General features: G+C 42.0%; 1 protein-coding gene across 1 annotated transcript in view; it reads right to left on the bottom strand.

Moving 5' to 3' along the window:
* Nucleotides 1-18,538, bottom strand: part of LOC128884583 (protein expanded-like) — a 117,190-nt gene that overhangs the window by 20,197 nt on the left and 78,455 nt on the right. Inside the window, exon 5 of the mRNA XM_054138057.1 lies at nucleotides 3,323-3,402. Coding sequence (XP_053994032.1) covers nucleotides 3,323-3,402 — 80 coding nt within the window. The remainder of the gene's footprint in view (nucleotides 1-3,322; nucleotides 3,403-18,538) is intronic.

Genomic DNA, 18,538 nt, shown 5'->3' with positions numbered 1-18,538 from the left:
GTGAGTGAAGGAATGAAGTTTTAAGTAAAAAGGTGGATCGAGAGAATAAATGAATGCGAGAAATAAGAGTCAGTGAATAGTGAATGAAGTGAATGAAGCGAATGAAGTGAATGAAGCGAATGAAGTGAGTGAATGAGTGAAGGAATGAAGTTTTATGTAAAAAGGTGGATCGAGAGAATGAATGAATGCGAGAAATAAGAGTAAGTGAGTAGTGAATGAAGTGAATGAAAAGAGTGAGTGGAGTAAGTGTAATGGATGAGTTCGTGAGTAAATGAGAAAAGTGAGAGAGTAGTGAGTAAGCGAGCGAGGGAATGATTTAATGGAGTGATTGAGCGAGTGAGTGAGAGAATGAATGAGTGGAGCAAGTAAGTAAGCGAGTGAGAGAATTAGAGAGTGAGAGAGTAAGGGAACGGAGTGAGGAAATGAGCGAGAGAGGGAACTGGTAGAAAGTGGGGAGCCAAGAAAGCGCCGATAGGGGAGGGGCCCAGTTTTAATAGCCGAGGACCTCTCGCACGGCTGCAGAAAATCCTCGCGGCCGATGTTCCCTCGAGATAAGCACGTAGTCCGGTAGCCCGGTTTTACCGGGCCAGTATTTATTGGTTATTGGTGTGGACCGTCATTAGCGAAACGGGGGTCCCACCGCTCCGAGCAGATACGAAGATATCGCACGAGGCGGCACGCTCTGTCTCTCTCGGGGGGGCCCCCCGACGTGGTCCCATCCGCAATTTCAGCCGGTCGTGTCCTGGTGTCCGGCGATCGGACGCGTTCTGCGGAGTTGACAAATTCCTGCGGCTCGAGTCTCCCGGCCATCGGGGAAAAGCTTGGAATCGGGAATCGTTGAAATTGTTCCGCTAACTGAGAGGAAGGGGGCCCCACGGGGGAACAGAATTCCTTTGTTGGGCGACAGGTATGAATGAATGGGAAAACATCTCTGTGAGACGTGGTGACGAATCGTTCCTAACTGACCAGGGAAGTTCCATTTTAAAAATGAAATTAAGGGTGAAAGTATCGGTTTCTCGGTAGGAGGTTATAAAAGTTAGTACCAGACTTGCAAATCGTATTTTTGATTAATTAAGAATTGATTCTGTTGTATATTATTGATATCATGACATGATAACTGAATTTACGTATCGAAAAGTATCGTGGTTCCTAGTCGTTTAACTACAGTGATGTCGTCGGAAAAGATATTCTCGTTGTAACATTACTTAGAAGAATGACATAATTTGAATTTTTGTTTCAATACATCAAATAAAAGTTTTGGACAATCAATGTCTAAAGAAATTAGCAGGCAGTAGCATTGTAAACGGGATTAGCACAGGCAATAATTGTGTATCCAGAATAAATAGCAATTAAGGTTTCCCTACAAGTGAAAGGTGGCACATGTATTGTTTTTTTATAAATACAATTCAATGTTCTACAAATCTAGTTCAAATTAACTCGGAAACAATGATGTGAATTCCTACACCCTACGTCACATTTCTTTCCAACCAAAAGCCAAATTTCGTAATACAATTATACCCAAATAAATATTTCTTTTTCCCCCCCAACAATCCTCTATTTGCCACTCGCAATCTCTTCAGAAAGAAGCCAGCTAATCTGTAGCCATTTGAAAAATCATCCGAAAAAATAACCATTCAAGAGTCCCCGGCGCACTTTTGCCGGTTTACCCTTCGAATTAACTTCCACGACCGACGTTGCACGTGAAATGGCCTGATAAAAAGTGATTTACCGTGCACGGGGTGATAGGTCAAGGAACCTACGTCTGTAAAATATGAATTGGTTCGGTGATAAACAGCGTCGGGATCGGTGTTTCACGAGGCGTACCAGGGAACCTGGGCCTTGAACAGGGAACGAAAAGGCAACACCAATGTATCCGTGGTGGCGACGACGAGTTTGCCAGGGTATATTGCGAGGCTACTCGTCTTGAAGAGGACTGCTGTTGTACGCTCGTTTAGCGCTACCCTCCGGGCAAAACCACGGCCGCCATCGTGCACCCGCGGATGGAAATGCTAATTTGACCGAGGAGGGCCTTCTACGCACCCTTCTCCTTTCGCCTGGAGCGAGCCAAACTTCTTTTGCTCTTAAATCGTCTTTTTCTCAATTCCTCGCGGCGAAACGTACCGTTCGAGCTTCTCCACCCAATCGCGAGCATTATATCAGGGGTACCCATGAGTAATGTCGTTTTTTTTTTATACTGGCCAAAATTTGATTATGTTTCGGAGTTAAGGGGAGAGCTCGGCTCAGGACGCTGAAAATATGAGGTGATTTTTAGGAATTCTTTTAAAAATAATTGAACCCCCTTGATGCAATTCAAAGAGTGAAGTAAGTAGTGATAATAATAGTTTGGTCGAACAATTTCGAACAGATATATTTATTACGAGTAACATTAGTAATTCATTGTGAGATTATTATTAATATTTATTTATTGAATGTATATAACTGCCGAACCAGAGAATTGAGTTATTCTTTCGGAGACCATCGGGATACTATAAATTCTACAAAATGATTTCAAGGCGAAGAAAATTGATTGTATTACTGGTATGCAAAGTGGAATAATTATTTCTGTGAATGCATCATGAGAATAAGGAAATACTTTTGCAGTTATAAGTATAATCATAATTATATCAGTTTAATCAGTTTAATCATAATTAAATCTGATTAATCGATACTATCTTAAAAGAAAAGATGAAAGTTTTAAAAATGAGAACGAGAAATATGATAATCTGTATACAAGTAGAAAAATTAATGCCGTACGTAAACCCATCAAGGTTATTAAAATTGCCAAAATGGTAAAACATATTTTGACATTTTTTCGAGGATCTAATTTTGTGTCGATATTTAACCTGACATCGTTTTTAGTCCTGCCGCGTAATTTATCGATAGGGACGTATCATATTTAGTCGGTGTCACGCTTGCTGTGTATTTAAATCGCCTAAACTTGTGAATTCCTCAAGTATGCATAATATGGAACGCACTGACGCGACAATCGTGTTATCGTATTCTTCACACTCTTTCGCCTCGAATTTCATCGTGATGCAGCCGTGGCATCGAATTAAAAATTACGCAAAACATCACGTGTATCGAGGGAAATCTGTGTCTAATTTGTTATTATAGCAGACGACTAGAACGCTTGTAATGAATATGTCAGCGTAACATTAACCACTCGTTATGTATCCATCTCACATATGTCTTTTTTCCGGAGTTTGTTTTGCTTCGAAGATATCAATAAGAAAGAAATAGTGTACCTTTGCCCAGTACTATATATGTATATAGTTTAAAACTAACAACCATTTAATTAGCATGATTTGATCGAGCCACTTACGTATGTATGAGAACTTCGCCAGTTCTTCGGTGCGTATTTGCTTAATTTATTCTCGGGATCGACGAACAGGTACTCGCCGTCTGAAACATTAGGAAAAACAATAATTAATGTTGGTTAAACAATTTCGTTTCGGTATAAAAGTATTTCTTATTTACTGTAGTGTTCAAAGATTAAGAAAATTTCCTAGATCCTAACATTGAAAACTACGAATGGATTGCAGATATCGTTTAGAAAACGGAGGGTTTTATTAATTTCATTCATAATGATAGTGATCCTTTATTATAATTACAGATACAATAATAATTTAGATATGGTAATTAAACAAATGGTCCCAAAAGTTCTGAGGCATTAATAAATCAATTTTATCCATACTAACACTGATCCCTTTCTAAAATCGCAGTCGAAACACAATGATAATTTCGATAATAAAATTGAACAGGAATGGACCCAAAGGCCCATGAGCCGTGTTCCCAAAAGATTTGTTTACAACATTCTGTATTGAGAACCGAATCTTTCTACCCATCCTCTTAATCGGGCAAATTAATGGTACAAAAGTGGACAGTGTTTTTTCCACTTAATGCGAATCAAATGCGACGATAATTTTCACAATAAAATAATACCAAAATAATCCAAAGGGATTGAGTTACGTCTTCGTATCGGTTGACAAACTAATATCATCCATAAAACCTCGATCCCTTTCTAAAATTGCAATCGAAACACGATAATAACTTCGATGATATAATTGGACAGAAATGGGCCCAAGGGCCCGCGAGAAGTGTTTCGAAAAGATTTCTCGGTGACGTTTGGTTTCGAGAACCGAGGATCTCCGGTCGTCCCTGTCGTCTGACAAATTAATTTTATCGGTAGCGACGGTGTTCCTTTATTATAATCGCGGAGCAAATACAAGCTGCTCGGAACGACGGGCCCCGCGACATTCGGGGGCCTCGGTCGGGCCAAATGGGCCCGTACAAGGGCCCGCACATACGCGTCCACGGTGCCCTGATATGGTCGTTGCGTGGAGCTCGGAGACCCATTCTCCTCGCTCGACTTTTTGCACGGCTGATGGTCCGAAATGCCGATACCCCTAAACGAGCGAAACAATGAAAGAGCTTGTCGGCGAGGAGATGTTCGTGAATGAGAGGGCCCCCAAACCTGTCCTGCCCACATGGGGCCAGACACTCGGGTCCCAGACCCTCATGGCGCGACAACGCGACGCGCTTTCCGAACTGGAACTCGATCTGGAACCTGGAACTGGGCCCCTTCGCACTCGGGCATCATGCCCTAGACGTGGCCGCAGTCACGATCGGCATGGAAAACGCTACTAGTAACGAAACATGGAGTTCAGAATTGGAATAAGAATGTACACTGGTTACTACGATTTGGAGCCTATCTAGGAGATAATTGGTAGATTGATTGATATTGGAACTGGGGCTTTTCGCACTGAGACATGAGACATGATCGTACTTGGGCCCTAGACACGACTGCAGTGGCTAATCGATCTATTACTTTGGAATATACTATAATGAAATTTCTGGATTGGTTAACGCTAGAACTGGGCCTTTTTATTATTGGGCATCGTGCTGTAGACATGGCCGCAGTCACGATCGGCCTGGAAAATAGTACTAGAAACGAGACACGAATTTAGAATTGGAAGAAGTACATTGGATACTACGATTTGGGGCCTTTCTAGGAGATAATTGGTAGATTGATTGATATTGGAACTGGGCCTTTTCGCACTGAGGCTTAAGACATGATCGTACTTGGGCCCTAGACACGACTGCAGTGGCTAATCGATCTATTACTTTGGAATATATTATAATGAAATTTCTGGATTGGTTAACGCTAGAACTGGGCCTTTTTATTATTGGGCATCGTGCTCTAGACATGGCCGCAGTCACGATCGGCCTGGAAAATAGTACTAGAAACGAGACACGAATTTAGAATTGGAAGAAGTACATTGGATACTACGATTTGGGGCCTTTCTAGGAGATAATTGGTAGATTGATCGATATTGGAACTGGGGCTTTTCGCACTGAGGCATGAGACATGATCGTACTTGGGCCCTAGACACGACTACATTGACCTGGAAAATATTATAAGAAACGTAACATGATGTTCTGAATTGGAATAATTACACTGGTTAGTATGATTTCGGATCCTTTCTAGGAGAAGATTTCTAGATTGCTCGACACTAGAACTGGGCCTTTTTGTTCTTGGGCATAATACCCTGAACATGGCTACAGCCACGAACAGTCTATTGCCTTGAAAAACAGTACCAGTAACGAGACAGGAATTTAGAATTGTACCAAGTACATTGGGTACTACAATTTGGGGCCCACCTATTAGAATATCGCTAGATTGGTTGATGCTGGAAACAATTCCGGAGCAATTAATTCTGAAAGTTAAGCACGAAAGGAAATGAATTTGAATGAAATTCATGAATTTCGACGAAGTTACAAAAATAATCTCCGATAATCTAAATAATATTTAATCCTAGCAGAAATTTTCAAGAATATTTGTCCGGCAGTCATCGTGCCAAGTATATATTTTATTCATATTCATACAGGGTAAAGTAAGCACGATTGTGAATGGTGTAGTTGCGATATCTACTTGCAACACATTTTATTTTCAATCCACCAACAACCACCAAGTGTCTCGGCCAGGATTTAACAACACTGTCCACAATTTCTCAGTAGCCAAGTACCCATGCGACTACTTGTTGCACTCAACGACCGGTACACAAACACCCCATGCAGACATCGTCCTCCGCATCACCCAAATCGTCGTTCGAACAGAAAAATGTACGGATCGCGATTAGGTTTACGGTTTCCAACGCTTCAGCAACGATCGCTCGAGAGGCAACCAGGGGTCGTTTCACGGAACCTTTGCGAAAAGAGTTTCCAGAGAAGGCGTAAACCAAACCTCCGCAAAGAATGCCGTGGATGTCACTGACCGAAACCGCTCGTCCCGTTTAGATGGCAACCGCTATTATCGGCCGGGGCCGCAATAAAACATGTTATCGTCACGCTCTTTCATCGGCAGAAACCATAGATGCAGGGTACGTAGCCGGGCGTTTCGCGTACGTACACCGCGGAATCATTACAGGTTACGTTTCAAACATCTGCTCCTCAATAAAACTCCACGTCGCGAGGAGCCGGTCCGGGTAGTGTCGTTCGTGTTCACGAAGGAGAGCCGCGCCTCTCGATTCTTCTCCGTTACTCTCGTGTCTCTCCCTTTTCGTCCTCGCTCACCTTCCTCTCCGCTTTCCTCTCCCGCGCCACCTTCTTCCCTCCAGCGCGCCACTCTTCCTCGGACAAAGTAGGAGTCGAGGATTCTCGGACACCCTGTATTTAGCATATTTCGATTTGCCCGAGATACACCGGAGCCGTCCACCTCGTCGACGTCCGGTGCCACGTGTGGCATGCTGCCTTTCAGACACGAAGGAGCGGATCGAGCCACATTCCGCGGTGGAGCCGGCCAAGGATGAAAGAAGAAGGAGCCGGGGGGATGTAATGCACTCTCCGTGGTGAAGAGGCCCAACCCGGGGCCTCGCCGACGTCTCTCCGCTTTCCTTTCTGCTCCCTTCCTTCGGACGTGAAAGAGGAAGAGGGAACCAGAGGCAGAAGAAGAACACGATGAAGAAGAAGAAGAAGAGGAGGAGAAGGAGTACGGGCGGAAGGGACGGGGAACGGCGACGACGAAAAAGAAGAACGGGAGAAGGACGAACGAAAAGAAAGATGAAGGAGGAGAGGAAGGAAGGTTAAGGCGGACGGGAGAAGAAGGTTGGGGGTGGCGACCTAAGAAGGTCAGAACATCGTATTTCTTGCGGCCCGGGCAAGAGTCAGCAGCGTCATTAAAAAGAAAAGTTCAGAGGGCATCGCGAGAGGGCCGAAAGCCACGAAAAATATGCGGCGAATTTCATATTCAACATTCTTCTCTCCGTTGGTTGTCGAGGAATTTAAGGGAATCGGTATTCTGCATGGAACGCTCGGGGCTGTTTTCATCTTTCTGATGGAAACAGTGGGTGATGCGATAATTGTGGTGAGGTCTCCTTCTTAATGACAAATGAACAAATTCCATAAAAGAATGAAATTATTAACCATCTCAGATCCGAATTATTTCTTTTATAGTTGAAAACCATTTTGATTTCGTTTTTCAGTCTCCAAGGGATCGTTTAGTGTTAATGTGTATTCAATTTCGCTGTTTAAGTATCTGCGTGGCACAGTAACAGGGTGCTAAGAAAATGAGTGGTTATTGAATCTACTAGTAAACCTGCAGGTTTCTTGTTGATATCTCCGCGACTCCTACTGTTTGTATATTGTATCGAGACTGCATGGAAGTACGTACAGTACATATTGGGTTGTCCAGAAAGTCCATGCCAATTTTTTGTTGGTGGTGTAGGTTTAAATATATTGAAATGGTTGGAAACGAATAACATATATCCATCCCTTAAAAGATGGAAATGTTGTGAAACAAAATGGTACCTATGTAATTCAATAAATATATATAAAAATTCAGATATGCCTTTGCATTTTTCTTAAAACTTGGTACGAACTTTCTGGACAACCCAATAGTATCTACAACTCTCTCTAACACCATACCTGAACCCTGAGGAATTATCCAGTATTAATGGGTACTTAATCTTATTATTTGAATATATGCATAGCACAGCAGCAGATTGCTTAGGAGGTGAGTGATAATAAATCTACTATTGGACTCGTAATTGTCTTATTGTTATTTCAACAATTCCTGTTGAAAGTGTCTACAAATCCACTTAATAGAACCAGCTCCCCTGGATACCTATTGGACTTCACGATGAGTTAAGAATTCTTCAGTATTAATAGAGCCTACTAACTCAAGAGACCCGAAAAAACTACCTATTCAATTTACATCTAATAAACGAATACTGTGTTCTTCTCATCCCCCTTTGCGTTATGTGGTATTCTACAGAAGCTTATCGTGAAAATTACACAAAAGATTAAGAATAATCTCTATTGCTACCTCTAGAGTATCGACCTAGAGTATTCCTAGGACCTAGAGTATCGACTACTCTAGCCATGATTCTTCCATGCGCATACTCCTCGCGCAGCTACCGTCGAACCGTATTATCCTATATCGAGTTTCGACTACACCTAGCTTTTAACCCTTTGGCCTACGATTTACTGAAAGACCGTGCGTGCCATAGTCAGGTATAAAATTCCTTACGCACGAGCCTGACTCGTGCTTCTCGCGTTCGACTGAATTCTATACTCGCGCGTTATTATAGCTTAAATGGTTAATGTAGGTCAAGTAAACTCAGATTTCGTTCCCTCGCGCCACCGCAAGGGTACGTCGAGCAATTATATCAATCATGTCGGTCATCCAGATTCCAGGAAAACCTCGCGTCTTCTTTTCCAGCGTTACCTGTTCGGACAAGAATTTATCCACCTGTCTCCCTCAATTACTCTTACCGTGCGAGTGCGCTACATTTCGCGCGATTACGCCGAGGTACGTTTCGAGCGATCAACGCCGAGTGACTGATTGGTTTGGCCTTTGCGCGATTTTCCTCTATCTTGCTCTCTTTCCTGCATCTTTGTCGAGGCTCGTAAAAAAGTAAGAACGTTGCCTAGGCTCGTTCTGGGCGTGGCGGTCGACAAAAAGAGCGAGAAAGAGAGGGCGAGAGAAGGGGAACGGGCCGAAGACGGACAAAAAGGTGGATGAAGGGAGACGGAGAGACACAGAGGTAGAGAGACGGGACGACGTAAGATCTTGGTTCGTCCGTGACTGGAGGGAATCTCTAGTGGGATAAGATGGACCCCATGGGCCCCGATGGTTGGTTACACGAGGGCCAGGGTTAGCCCTCGGGCAACATTCCCCGGTAATGGTCGGGTTATACCTCGGGTAACACAGATGCCCTCGGCTACGGAGGGAGAGATCGCAACGAAAGAAGAACTTCGGGCTGACTTACGACTTTCTCGATCACTCGGCCGCGGGACGATGGGGACCGTCTCTTCTGACGATTCCTGTCGAATCTGGAGATCGATAACGCGGTGATTCGGATGCAGATAGGGTGCAGGTGATACGGGCCCGTTTAACGAGCCACTGACGCGTTTGTTATTGTCAATGTATGAAATTCTAGTCTCCCGAGGGGTACAAATGAAGATTGTACTCGACGTCTGTGTGATTTTCACGATAATAAGGCTTTTACCGGGTATCGACCAGCAGGGAGAACATTTTAATGACGTGGGATATTCTGTGGAATGCCAGGTGGAATGGATACGTTCGTTTTGAGATTCAAGTAGTTGGGGAGTTATACCTATTCTTTAAGAAAATGAAGAATTTGTGAGTGTTTCATTCTGAGGTCAAATGGGTATATTATAGACATTTTTGTTTAGCTGAATACACAGGGTGTTTCCTACTTTTCCTGCACGATTGTAGGAGCATGATCTTTTTCTTTTTAATTGAAATTTAAACGATTCTGAACAGTTCTGTGCAATCAGAATTTAATTTGGAGCACTCGAAGTGGCGAACAAAATTTTCTCGGAGAGAAAATAATGACAAAAACAAGTGTGTACAATTTTGTTAATATCGGCCTAACCGTTACTATTAATATCTTACTATTAATACTGTAATACCTATTAAGATAATATACAAAATCTTAATATCTTAAATATTAGATACTGTATATATTATCCTTAAGACATTAAGTCGACCCTGATAAAAATAAGTTCGTATTTCCAAAAAATTGTTCTCGCATCTACGACAAAAATACTAATACTATTTCAGTCCTTTTCATCGAAATATTTTCAAATCTTCCCATGTTCTGCAACAACTTCTTCTTTCCAGAGTCCTTAAAAGAAACTGCACTTCCTCAACTATCTACAATGTTTCAGTTCAGTGCTACATCGTTCAATCGCTGTACCTCATCCAATCACAGCATCGTTGCTCATTCAAACCGTAATATTGTACCAGGTACATCGATCTTCTGACTTGTTGAATTTAATGAACTTGGTTACCGAACTCGTAATTGATGCATTTCTGTTGTGTCTATTACAGTTAGATCTCACTCGATTGATTGCGCAACACCGCTTCCTCTGGTATGAATCATGTTCAACACAACTTCTACTTTATACCGTGTAGCAAACCGCTATGGCGAGGATTATCTCGATGGTCACGAGTGGTTAACTAATTTTAATAGGACTGGCTAGGGTGGATCAACTGGTAATTTTCTATTTCTATGCGACTTGGAACATAGACGGAGCATCGATAAATAGTCAACGTTTTGGTTGAAATATCTACTATGATTTTCTCGAAGAGAAATGGAAATTGAGAAGAATGTTGAATGTGTTGAAACTGTCCAACATAAAAGTGTGAATATCAGCTGTGAAAGTAACAACTATTCAAACTAAACTTCGGTCTCATCACCAGCTCCAGTGGAAACGGTCAGTAATAAGCTCACCGTGGATCGTCAAACAAGGTTGATGTGCAAGTCGTTTCACTATATCAGACGCCTCTCTTTTATTTCTTTATATAATTACACAAGGACCTACATTCGGAGTAATACCATTGTTTAAAGTATCGTTGTACTGCAAAAGAAATTATACAAAAATGGCAAAAATTATGCTCTTTTGTTTAAACACCTCTAAAAATGCAATTTTTAATTTTTAGGAAGGGGAAGTTCGGTTCATATAGAAGAAAGACATGTCCTTGTAATAAATTTCCAACCTTATTGATTTCAGATGAAAACTGGCCTTCAGAATATACACAAGTATCTACGTTCCATGGCAGCTTCCATATTTTCCGAGGAAATACTTCCAAAAAATTACAATATTTCCTGGAATGTATGTATAAAATGTTCTTAATGTTTCGATAAATTATATATACATTCCTTTCTTGCCAATAAATTCATGCAAATCAGTAATTAAAGCTAGCGAAGAATGTCATACCGACAGAAAGAAGGAAAAGAGCCGGTGGCAGGGATTCGCGCTTCGCGGCGAGAAAAAAAAACCGCGAAGGAACGATCCCCGTAAATCCGTCGGTTTCCCAGAAAAGAAACAATGTTCCCTTCCCATTCCCCGTGGCTCAGCAATGCGCCGTAACGGTAATTACACCCGTAATCACCCCTGATTGCTGGAGAGAGGGCTCCGGTCTCGCTATCTTTTACGCGAGCTCTCCTCCGCGATGCGTACACCAGCGTCGAACAAAACGCCTTTCTTCGACAGGAATGCGCTCGATGGGACTCCGCGGGTCGGGCTTATTCTTAGGATTCTCGCTATAGTGGAAAAAAGCAGTTTTAACACTACACTGGCGGACCTGGTACGCGAGTACCCGGTGCCATGGCCTTCTCAGCGAAATACGATACTTCAGATGTCTTTGGTAAAAGGGAGGATGGCAAAAATCGGCGATTCTTATGTACCTCCGAAATTTAAATTCTATTATATTGGTAAGACATCATTCGTTAGGAATTATAAATTAAAGTCAATAATTGAGAACTTATTTTCAATTTCTATAAAGAGTACGCATTACCACTAAATATTACTAATGTTTTCACTTCGACAAAACAAATTTTCTAAAGCTCCTAAATATTTATTCTTTCTCTTTTTATCGAGCTTCCTACTTTCCTTCTATGAATAAGAAACGAATGTTACCTTTGTAGACTACATCTGACAAAGAGTACCGAGTGAAAAAATACATCCCAGTGTATAAATTCTTGCGCAACATTTTCTATCGTAGGCAGAGATGACTCAAACGGCCTCGCACCGTACGCTAATCCGTAGGATGTATATCAAAGTCAAATTGTCCCGACTGGCCTTCGATTGTTGCACAATGTCCAGCAATTTTGCCCCTGAGCATGAAAAAAAAAAGACAGTTCGTGGAACTATTAGACGCGCATTCTTTAAAGGTATACGAAACCATAGTAGAACGGAAGGCCATAGTTCCGCTCGGTTCGTGGCATCTGAAAGAATGGAATCCGTTGATAATGACGTGTAACCATTATCCAAATCAAGATACTATTGTGTGTCATTCGCTGTATACGTGTAATCTACATCGAAGTTCTCTCACGCAATCATTCATCTGGGAAGCAAAAGCATTTTAGAAGAATTTACAGACAATGCACGGATTCATATCAATTCAAAGAAAAGTTACGTTTGTAAATTTCATAAGTGTAGCTAATTTTCTTTTGCCCTTTCTTTTAACTTTTTCTTCAGTTATAAATGTATATTAATTAATCCAATATAGGTATACAGTTCTACTGTGCTCACTCCTAAAATGTTTCGACATCAAAATGCTTCAACCCTACTGCATTATATCCTTAATGCCTCAAGCCTGACATACATATGTTCTAAAACTACCCAATTTCCAAATGTTTCAATGCAGCATTTTTCAAACCTAGTCTGCCTAATCTAGACTATCCTAACACCTGAATACCAAGATATACCCCTCCTCTCTGCCCTAAATCATCACAAGAACTACCCCTGTGTTTACTAATCAAAAGTAGAAGGCTCTAATTTCCTAATTCTCTAAAATGCTTCAATTTTACAATGCGACTATCTTTAAGTGCTCACTTCTACAATTTTTCGACATCAAAATGCTTCAACCCTACTGCATTATCCTTAATGCCTCAAGCCTGAAATACATACGTTCTAAAACTACCCAATTTCAAAATGTTTCAATGCAGCATTTTTCAAACCTAGTCTGCCTAATCTAGACTATCCTATCACCTGAATACCAAGATATACCCCTCCTCTCTGCCCTAAATCATCACAAGAACTACCCCTGCGTTTACTAATCAAAAGAACCCAGTTCCAACAAAATTTATATTACTCTACCAAACCCAAGCGTTTGTTTTACAATCTCCCGGAACATGTTTGTCTCAAGTGGCTCCAATAATTTGATCAACGACTGTGTGTACGGGGCCAGGAACGAGGGTATCCAGAGCGTTCCGTGGGTTATTCCGCGTTCTCGTGGCTGGTAACGAAGCGGGACCTCGCGTTGCATTACGGAAGATAGATGGAGTTCCGTTGAACGGACCAGAGGGGGATAAAATGTGGCTTCCACTAGCACCATCGCCAAGGTGGAACGCCGGTACCAGCAGCGCCACCGGCACCAATCCTCCACCGGAGGCCACTATCTGGAGCTCATCGCATATTTCATCCCGATCAAATTATTCCGAGGAACAAAACACGCCGGGTGCGTCCAAGTGAGAACAACTTTCGACGGACGGAGGCAGACGAGAGCCGATCGTCGTCCAAGAACAACAGGAAGGAAAAAGGTGGACAGGGTAGTTAAAGAAGACAAGAAAGTGAAAAAGTGAAAAGGACACGATCCCTGGCACGGGAAGATAGATTCGCTCGACGGACAGAGACAGGAGACGGGGAGGAAACGAGACGGGAGGAAATTCCAGGCAAAGCCGCCGACTCCTAACCGATATATCCAGGAGGTAAACCCAGGGACGTCTCTAGGACGCTTGCCACCTAACTGTCATCTCGGATGCGTTGCACTTCTTTTCGCTGACGAAGATTTCGTTCGGGCATTGTTTTTTTTTTTTAGACGTTTGCTTTGATCGGAGAGTATTTTCTAAAAGGGACAGTAGGAGTTCATTTTTTAACAGGAGAATACTAGAGAATTCTGGGAGCGTAGTTGTGGTGAGCATATTAATACAAACATCTATATTCTCAGCAACTTTGTCTTCTATGCTAATTTAGTTTAAACTGGGGAGGTTTTGACATGTCAGATCTGACATCAAATAATTTGATAGAATTGTCACTTAGGAGGGAGAGCTAGAGTCGTTTCCCTCAGGGAACTTTATATTTGTAGGGACGAATCTAGAGTTTGAACGATGACATCTTGGAGAAGATTGTTTTTTATAAGCAATAAAGGTTCAGGTTATAAAAGTCTTTAGATTGAATTATTTTTATAAGGAAGTGTATTGATGAAGTGTGTACCTTTGTTAAATGTTTACATCGTTTTTCATACAACATGTAACAAAATATAATTTAATAAAATGATTAAAATAATAATATTTAAATTGAACTTTCTGTAAATTAAATTAATTTTATATGAATCTTTATTTAAAAATATACAAACAACGTCGTATAGATCTCCAAATTTACCCCTTCAACAGCCACAGCTGTCTTTAGATAGGAATTTCGCCCATCTCAGGTGTGCGTCCCCTGCATTTACAAGAATTTCAATATCTACATACAACTCGAATTCTAATTCTGCTCAAACCAACAAGCTATACAAAATTTGTTTCTTGTTGCGTCCGAATTTTCTATTTGTTTTTCCAAACCTTTCCTTACGTAGAAATTTCGCCCATCTCAGTTGTGAGCTCCTCAACGTCCACAGGAAGTCGAATACCTACATACAACTAAAATTCTAATTTTGCTGGTTCCAGTACGCAATATACAATTCGGAATCTATTATTTCTCCGCACCTTTACCTGGACAGGAATTTCGCCTCATCGAGGTGCGCGCTACCCTGCACCCAGGGCACGGTTCGCGCCTGGGTGAACCCTAAAACCGCTCGAGCAACGCGAACTCTCCTTCCTGGACGTCGTTCCTCCTTCTTCGTCCCCCTTCTTCGGCTTCCAGCCGTCCTGGTACCCGTCCCTCCTGCCCCGCCATCAACATGCACGGGGCTTCATTAGCGTTCGCGTAATATAAATCAAACGTCGACGCGTTTTAATTTATAAAACGCCATTACACCTTATGAATGACCCATTCATGTGAGAGCCTTCGCTTCGTGGACACGTGTCCCCGTTGTTACGACCACGAGAGTCGGAAAGGGAGACCCGGGACGAAGGAAGACGGAGCCAAGAGAGGCGGAGAAGAGAGGCGGAGGGCACACGAATAAGAAACGGGCAGAGGGAGAGCTCGAAGGAGACGGAAGGATGTCCAAAAAAAGAAGGGCGAAGAAGGAGGACGAGGACAAAACGAACACCACCGAGAGGAGCCTTCCATGAAGGAATTTTCTCTCCATCGTGAATCGATGGAACTCTGAGGTTCGATCGGTGACCGTGCAAGAGGGAACAGTGAGAGTGAGGGAAAAGCTGGACGTGGAAAGGGCGAACGATGGGAGAAGGAAAAAGGAAAATGCGAATTCCTTGGATGGCAGAAGAGCTGCGAGGATATTACATACTTGCTACTAGGGGACCGCTGGTCTCTTTATTGCAATTCTCTGTTTTCTTTGGATGACCTGATTCGGAAGGAATGGAATTATTATATTTGGTTTAGAACTTTAATCATTAGCAAGAAACAAGCATCGGATATTGAGTCATCCTTATTGGAGTCTATGCTGGAACATCAGGTTGTTACTCAGCCTAAGTCACTCAGCCTTTCAAATAAATATTAGACAGCTTGACGTAGATAAGTACTCGATGATCAGGAAAAATGTGAATTGTTTGGATAAAAACAGAGGGTTGCATGGATAGCACATTCTTGCTACTCGTCATTTTATTGCAATTCTCTATTTTCTTTGAATAACCTGGTACCGAAAGTAATGTACTTGGTTTCTAACTTAGATTGGAAAAGAAGATCGTAAATTTTCTTTCTAAAACAAAAAATATAATATCACTTTCTATTATCAAAGTAATAACAAGGCTAAACGTTTTAAATTTGCCTGCCATTGAATGGGTTAAGTGCATGTGTAATCGATTTATGTCACGTCTAAGGCGAGGGTGTCTTCTCCCAGGGTGACGTTCAATCACTCCTAATCCAACAGTTTCAAATAATTTTTAGATAGATCAGAATTTAATATTATAATAACTATGCTCTTCTAGGTCTGCAACATATACAGCTTGTAATACTTCTCATGATAAAACAGTCTGCACCGAGGTCACACAGTTCAACGAAATACGCGTGTATTCATTTAACGTGTGTCACAACTCGAGCAGGGCACTTGGCGTCCCTTCAGCATCCTATCCAGCGTATCCAGCCAATCGATCACAGAACCAGGAGACACATCTGTAGCGTCGATGCAATTTGAGGACGCTTTGAAAGCAGGTAACGCTATTTCGCTTTCCAACAGTTTGTGGCTGGGTTAAACGCTGTGAAATGGACGACACCGCGCAAAGTAAAATTAACAGTGAATAATACTTATAAATCGTGGCTATCTACATAGTAGAATCCACTTACTTCGCATAAATGCAAGAACTTGGAATATCGTACGAAAATAATAAAATAAATTGCTGTACGACTTTAGGCCTCTCTTCATGCTGAGATCTACATATAAGATTCAAGATGATATCAAGATTCACTTTGTGAGATTGTCAAGTAGAAATGTCCAATGTTCTTCAATAATAACGATGCACATAGACACTGTGATTACTTTACTTGTAAATGTGTCCTATAGCATAAGTATCCTTCCTTACTTTTAACGCTGTTTAAAATGTACACAAACTCTTCAACGTAATTTTATTGTTCTTGGCTCTCGTCTCTATATTATCACTCTTACAGTTTCTGACATTTGTTGTTAAACACCTTGTATATAGAAATTCTCGATTATCTTGTACCCCGTTCTGGGTCAAAACTTTTGTTGTCTAAGGCAACGTCTGCTAAAGTGCCTTACTGACTCAGTTTACGCCGAGCGTATCAAATACGTACCAAGTACACTGGCCACAGCGATTCTTACTCTCCTGGTGCAGGCGCCAACCGACCTGGTGACTTTCTCCTAGAAGGGCAAGTATTACCGTGGCCAGTGTACTCGGTACCTGTTTGATGCGCCCGGTGTAAACTAAGTCAGTGAGACATTCGCGCATCTGACTAGTCGTTTAGATAATTTGCTAACATGTTTCGATAGATTTCTAGTTCGTCAGTGTGTGTGTGTATCTTTCTGTGCAATTTTCAGATTCAATTTTGGAGATGACTATCTGAGTAATTGCGTATTTGTGATTGCAGAGAAAAGTGTCAAAGGGAAAAACGAATGGCTCAAGGTGTACTTTTATTATAGGTGCAATGATATTTGCAGTTGCAAGGTTTTCTGCGAATACATTTTATATTTTTACAATGATGTATGGTTTGATTGGTTTTTATGTTTTGTAAGATCACTTTGTCGACTTTTATCCATGTACAGAGTGTACATATACATGTACAGAGGCTTTTGCCTCTTGACTTTTCTCTGACTCTTGTCTAAGCTTTCTAATTATTTCGGTAATAGAAACCTGATAAGAAATTTCCATAAATCTAGTGTTAATATACTTTTGATGAAAATTTACTGATATTTTTATTCACCTCCAACACCTAATGAAATGTTTCAACAAATAAAACACATAGAAACTTAATTCATAACAGATAATTTTAAAGCAGTGTCACCGTTCCCTCCAATTTTCTGGATAATTGTAAACAATAGCTTATTTTTTATTAATTATAATTTAGTTAACCGTAGTCGAAATAGTTTCAAGGGTATGGTAAGGCCCATAATTTGAGTTACATTTCAGTACTTTTCCATGAGAGATAAAAATGTAATAGGGTCCCGTAAGTATAAAAGTATTCCTATGCACCCCATTTTAAATTTTCTTGCACACCAACTTGGTACCACTTCTATTAGACATTTCCTTCACTTCTCTATCTAAAGCAACCCAGCGATGAGTCCCCCAGGCCCAGAACGGAAACGCTAATGTCCTCCTTCCTTTTTCACCTCAGGTGTCTCTTGGGTTCTATCGGAATCGGTACAGGGCCTGAACGTTCGGCAATTGGCGCAGGAGAGGTGCTGCTTACGAGGAGACCGGCGCAGGAGAAAGATCGGCATGTATAATGGAGGGGAAAGAAGGACGTTGAAGCCCTGTTGTGACGCAGCCTTAGCTTCATCGAGGTATATATCCACTGGACCTGCTGAGACCCATTCTCTGCCGGCCGCCCCCTCTGCCCTTCCGCCTCTGAATCCCTCACGTTATATACCGGGCCCTTGCCCCACCAACCATGCTCGCTTCCACTCGCTGCCTCCGTCCCGCGTCGACGATTCCTGTCCTCAGAGTTCTCCTTCCACATTCCATGGGTCCCAAGTCGCCGTGCGGCGGAGACGCTTGGGCGGGAGGTGGAATACGAGAGGCCCTATACAAATCACCGGGCTACCGTCTTACCCGGGCTCATTCTTTCTCTCCCTTTCTCCCTCTCTCTCATTCCCGACTCTCGTCCTCCTCGTCCCTCCTTCTTCTTCCTCTTCTCCTTTTATCCTTCCCCACCGCAAAGCGCTCTCTCTCTCTCTCTCTCTCTCTCTCTCTCTCTCTCTCTCTCTCTC

Source organism: Hylaeus volcanicus, chromosome 1 (genome assembly GCF_026283585.1).
Source record: "Hylaeus volcanicus isolate JK05 chromosome 1, UHH_iyHylVolc1.0_haploid, whole genome shotgun sequence".
NCBI lineage: Eukaryota > Metazoa > Arthropoda > Insecta > Hymenoptera > Colletidae > Hylaeus > Hylaeus volcanicus.
Note: the sequence above shows the minus strand (reverse complement) of the source record. Positions and strands in the feature narration are given on the sequence as shown.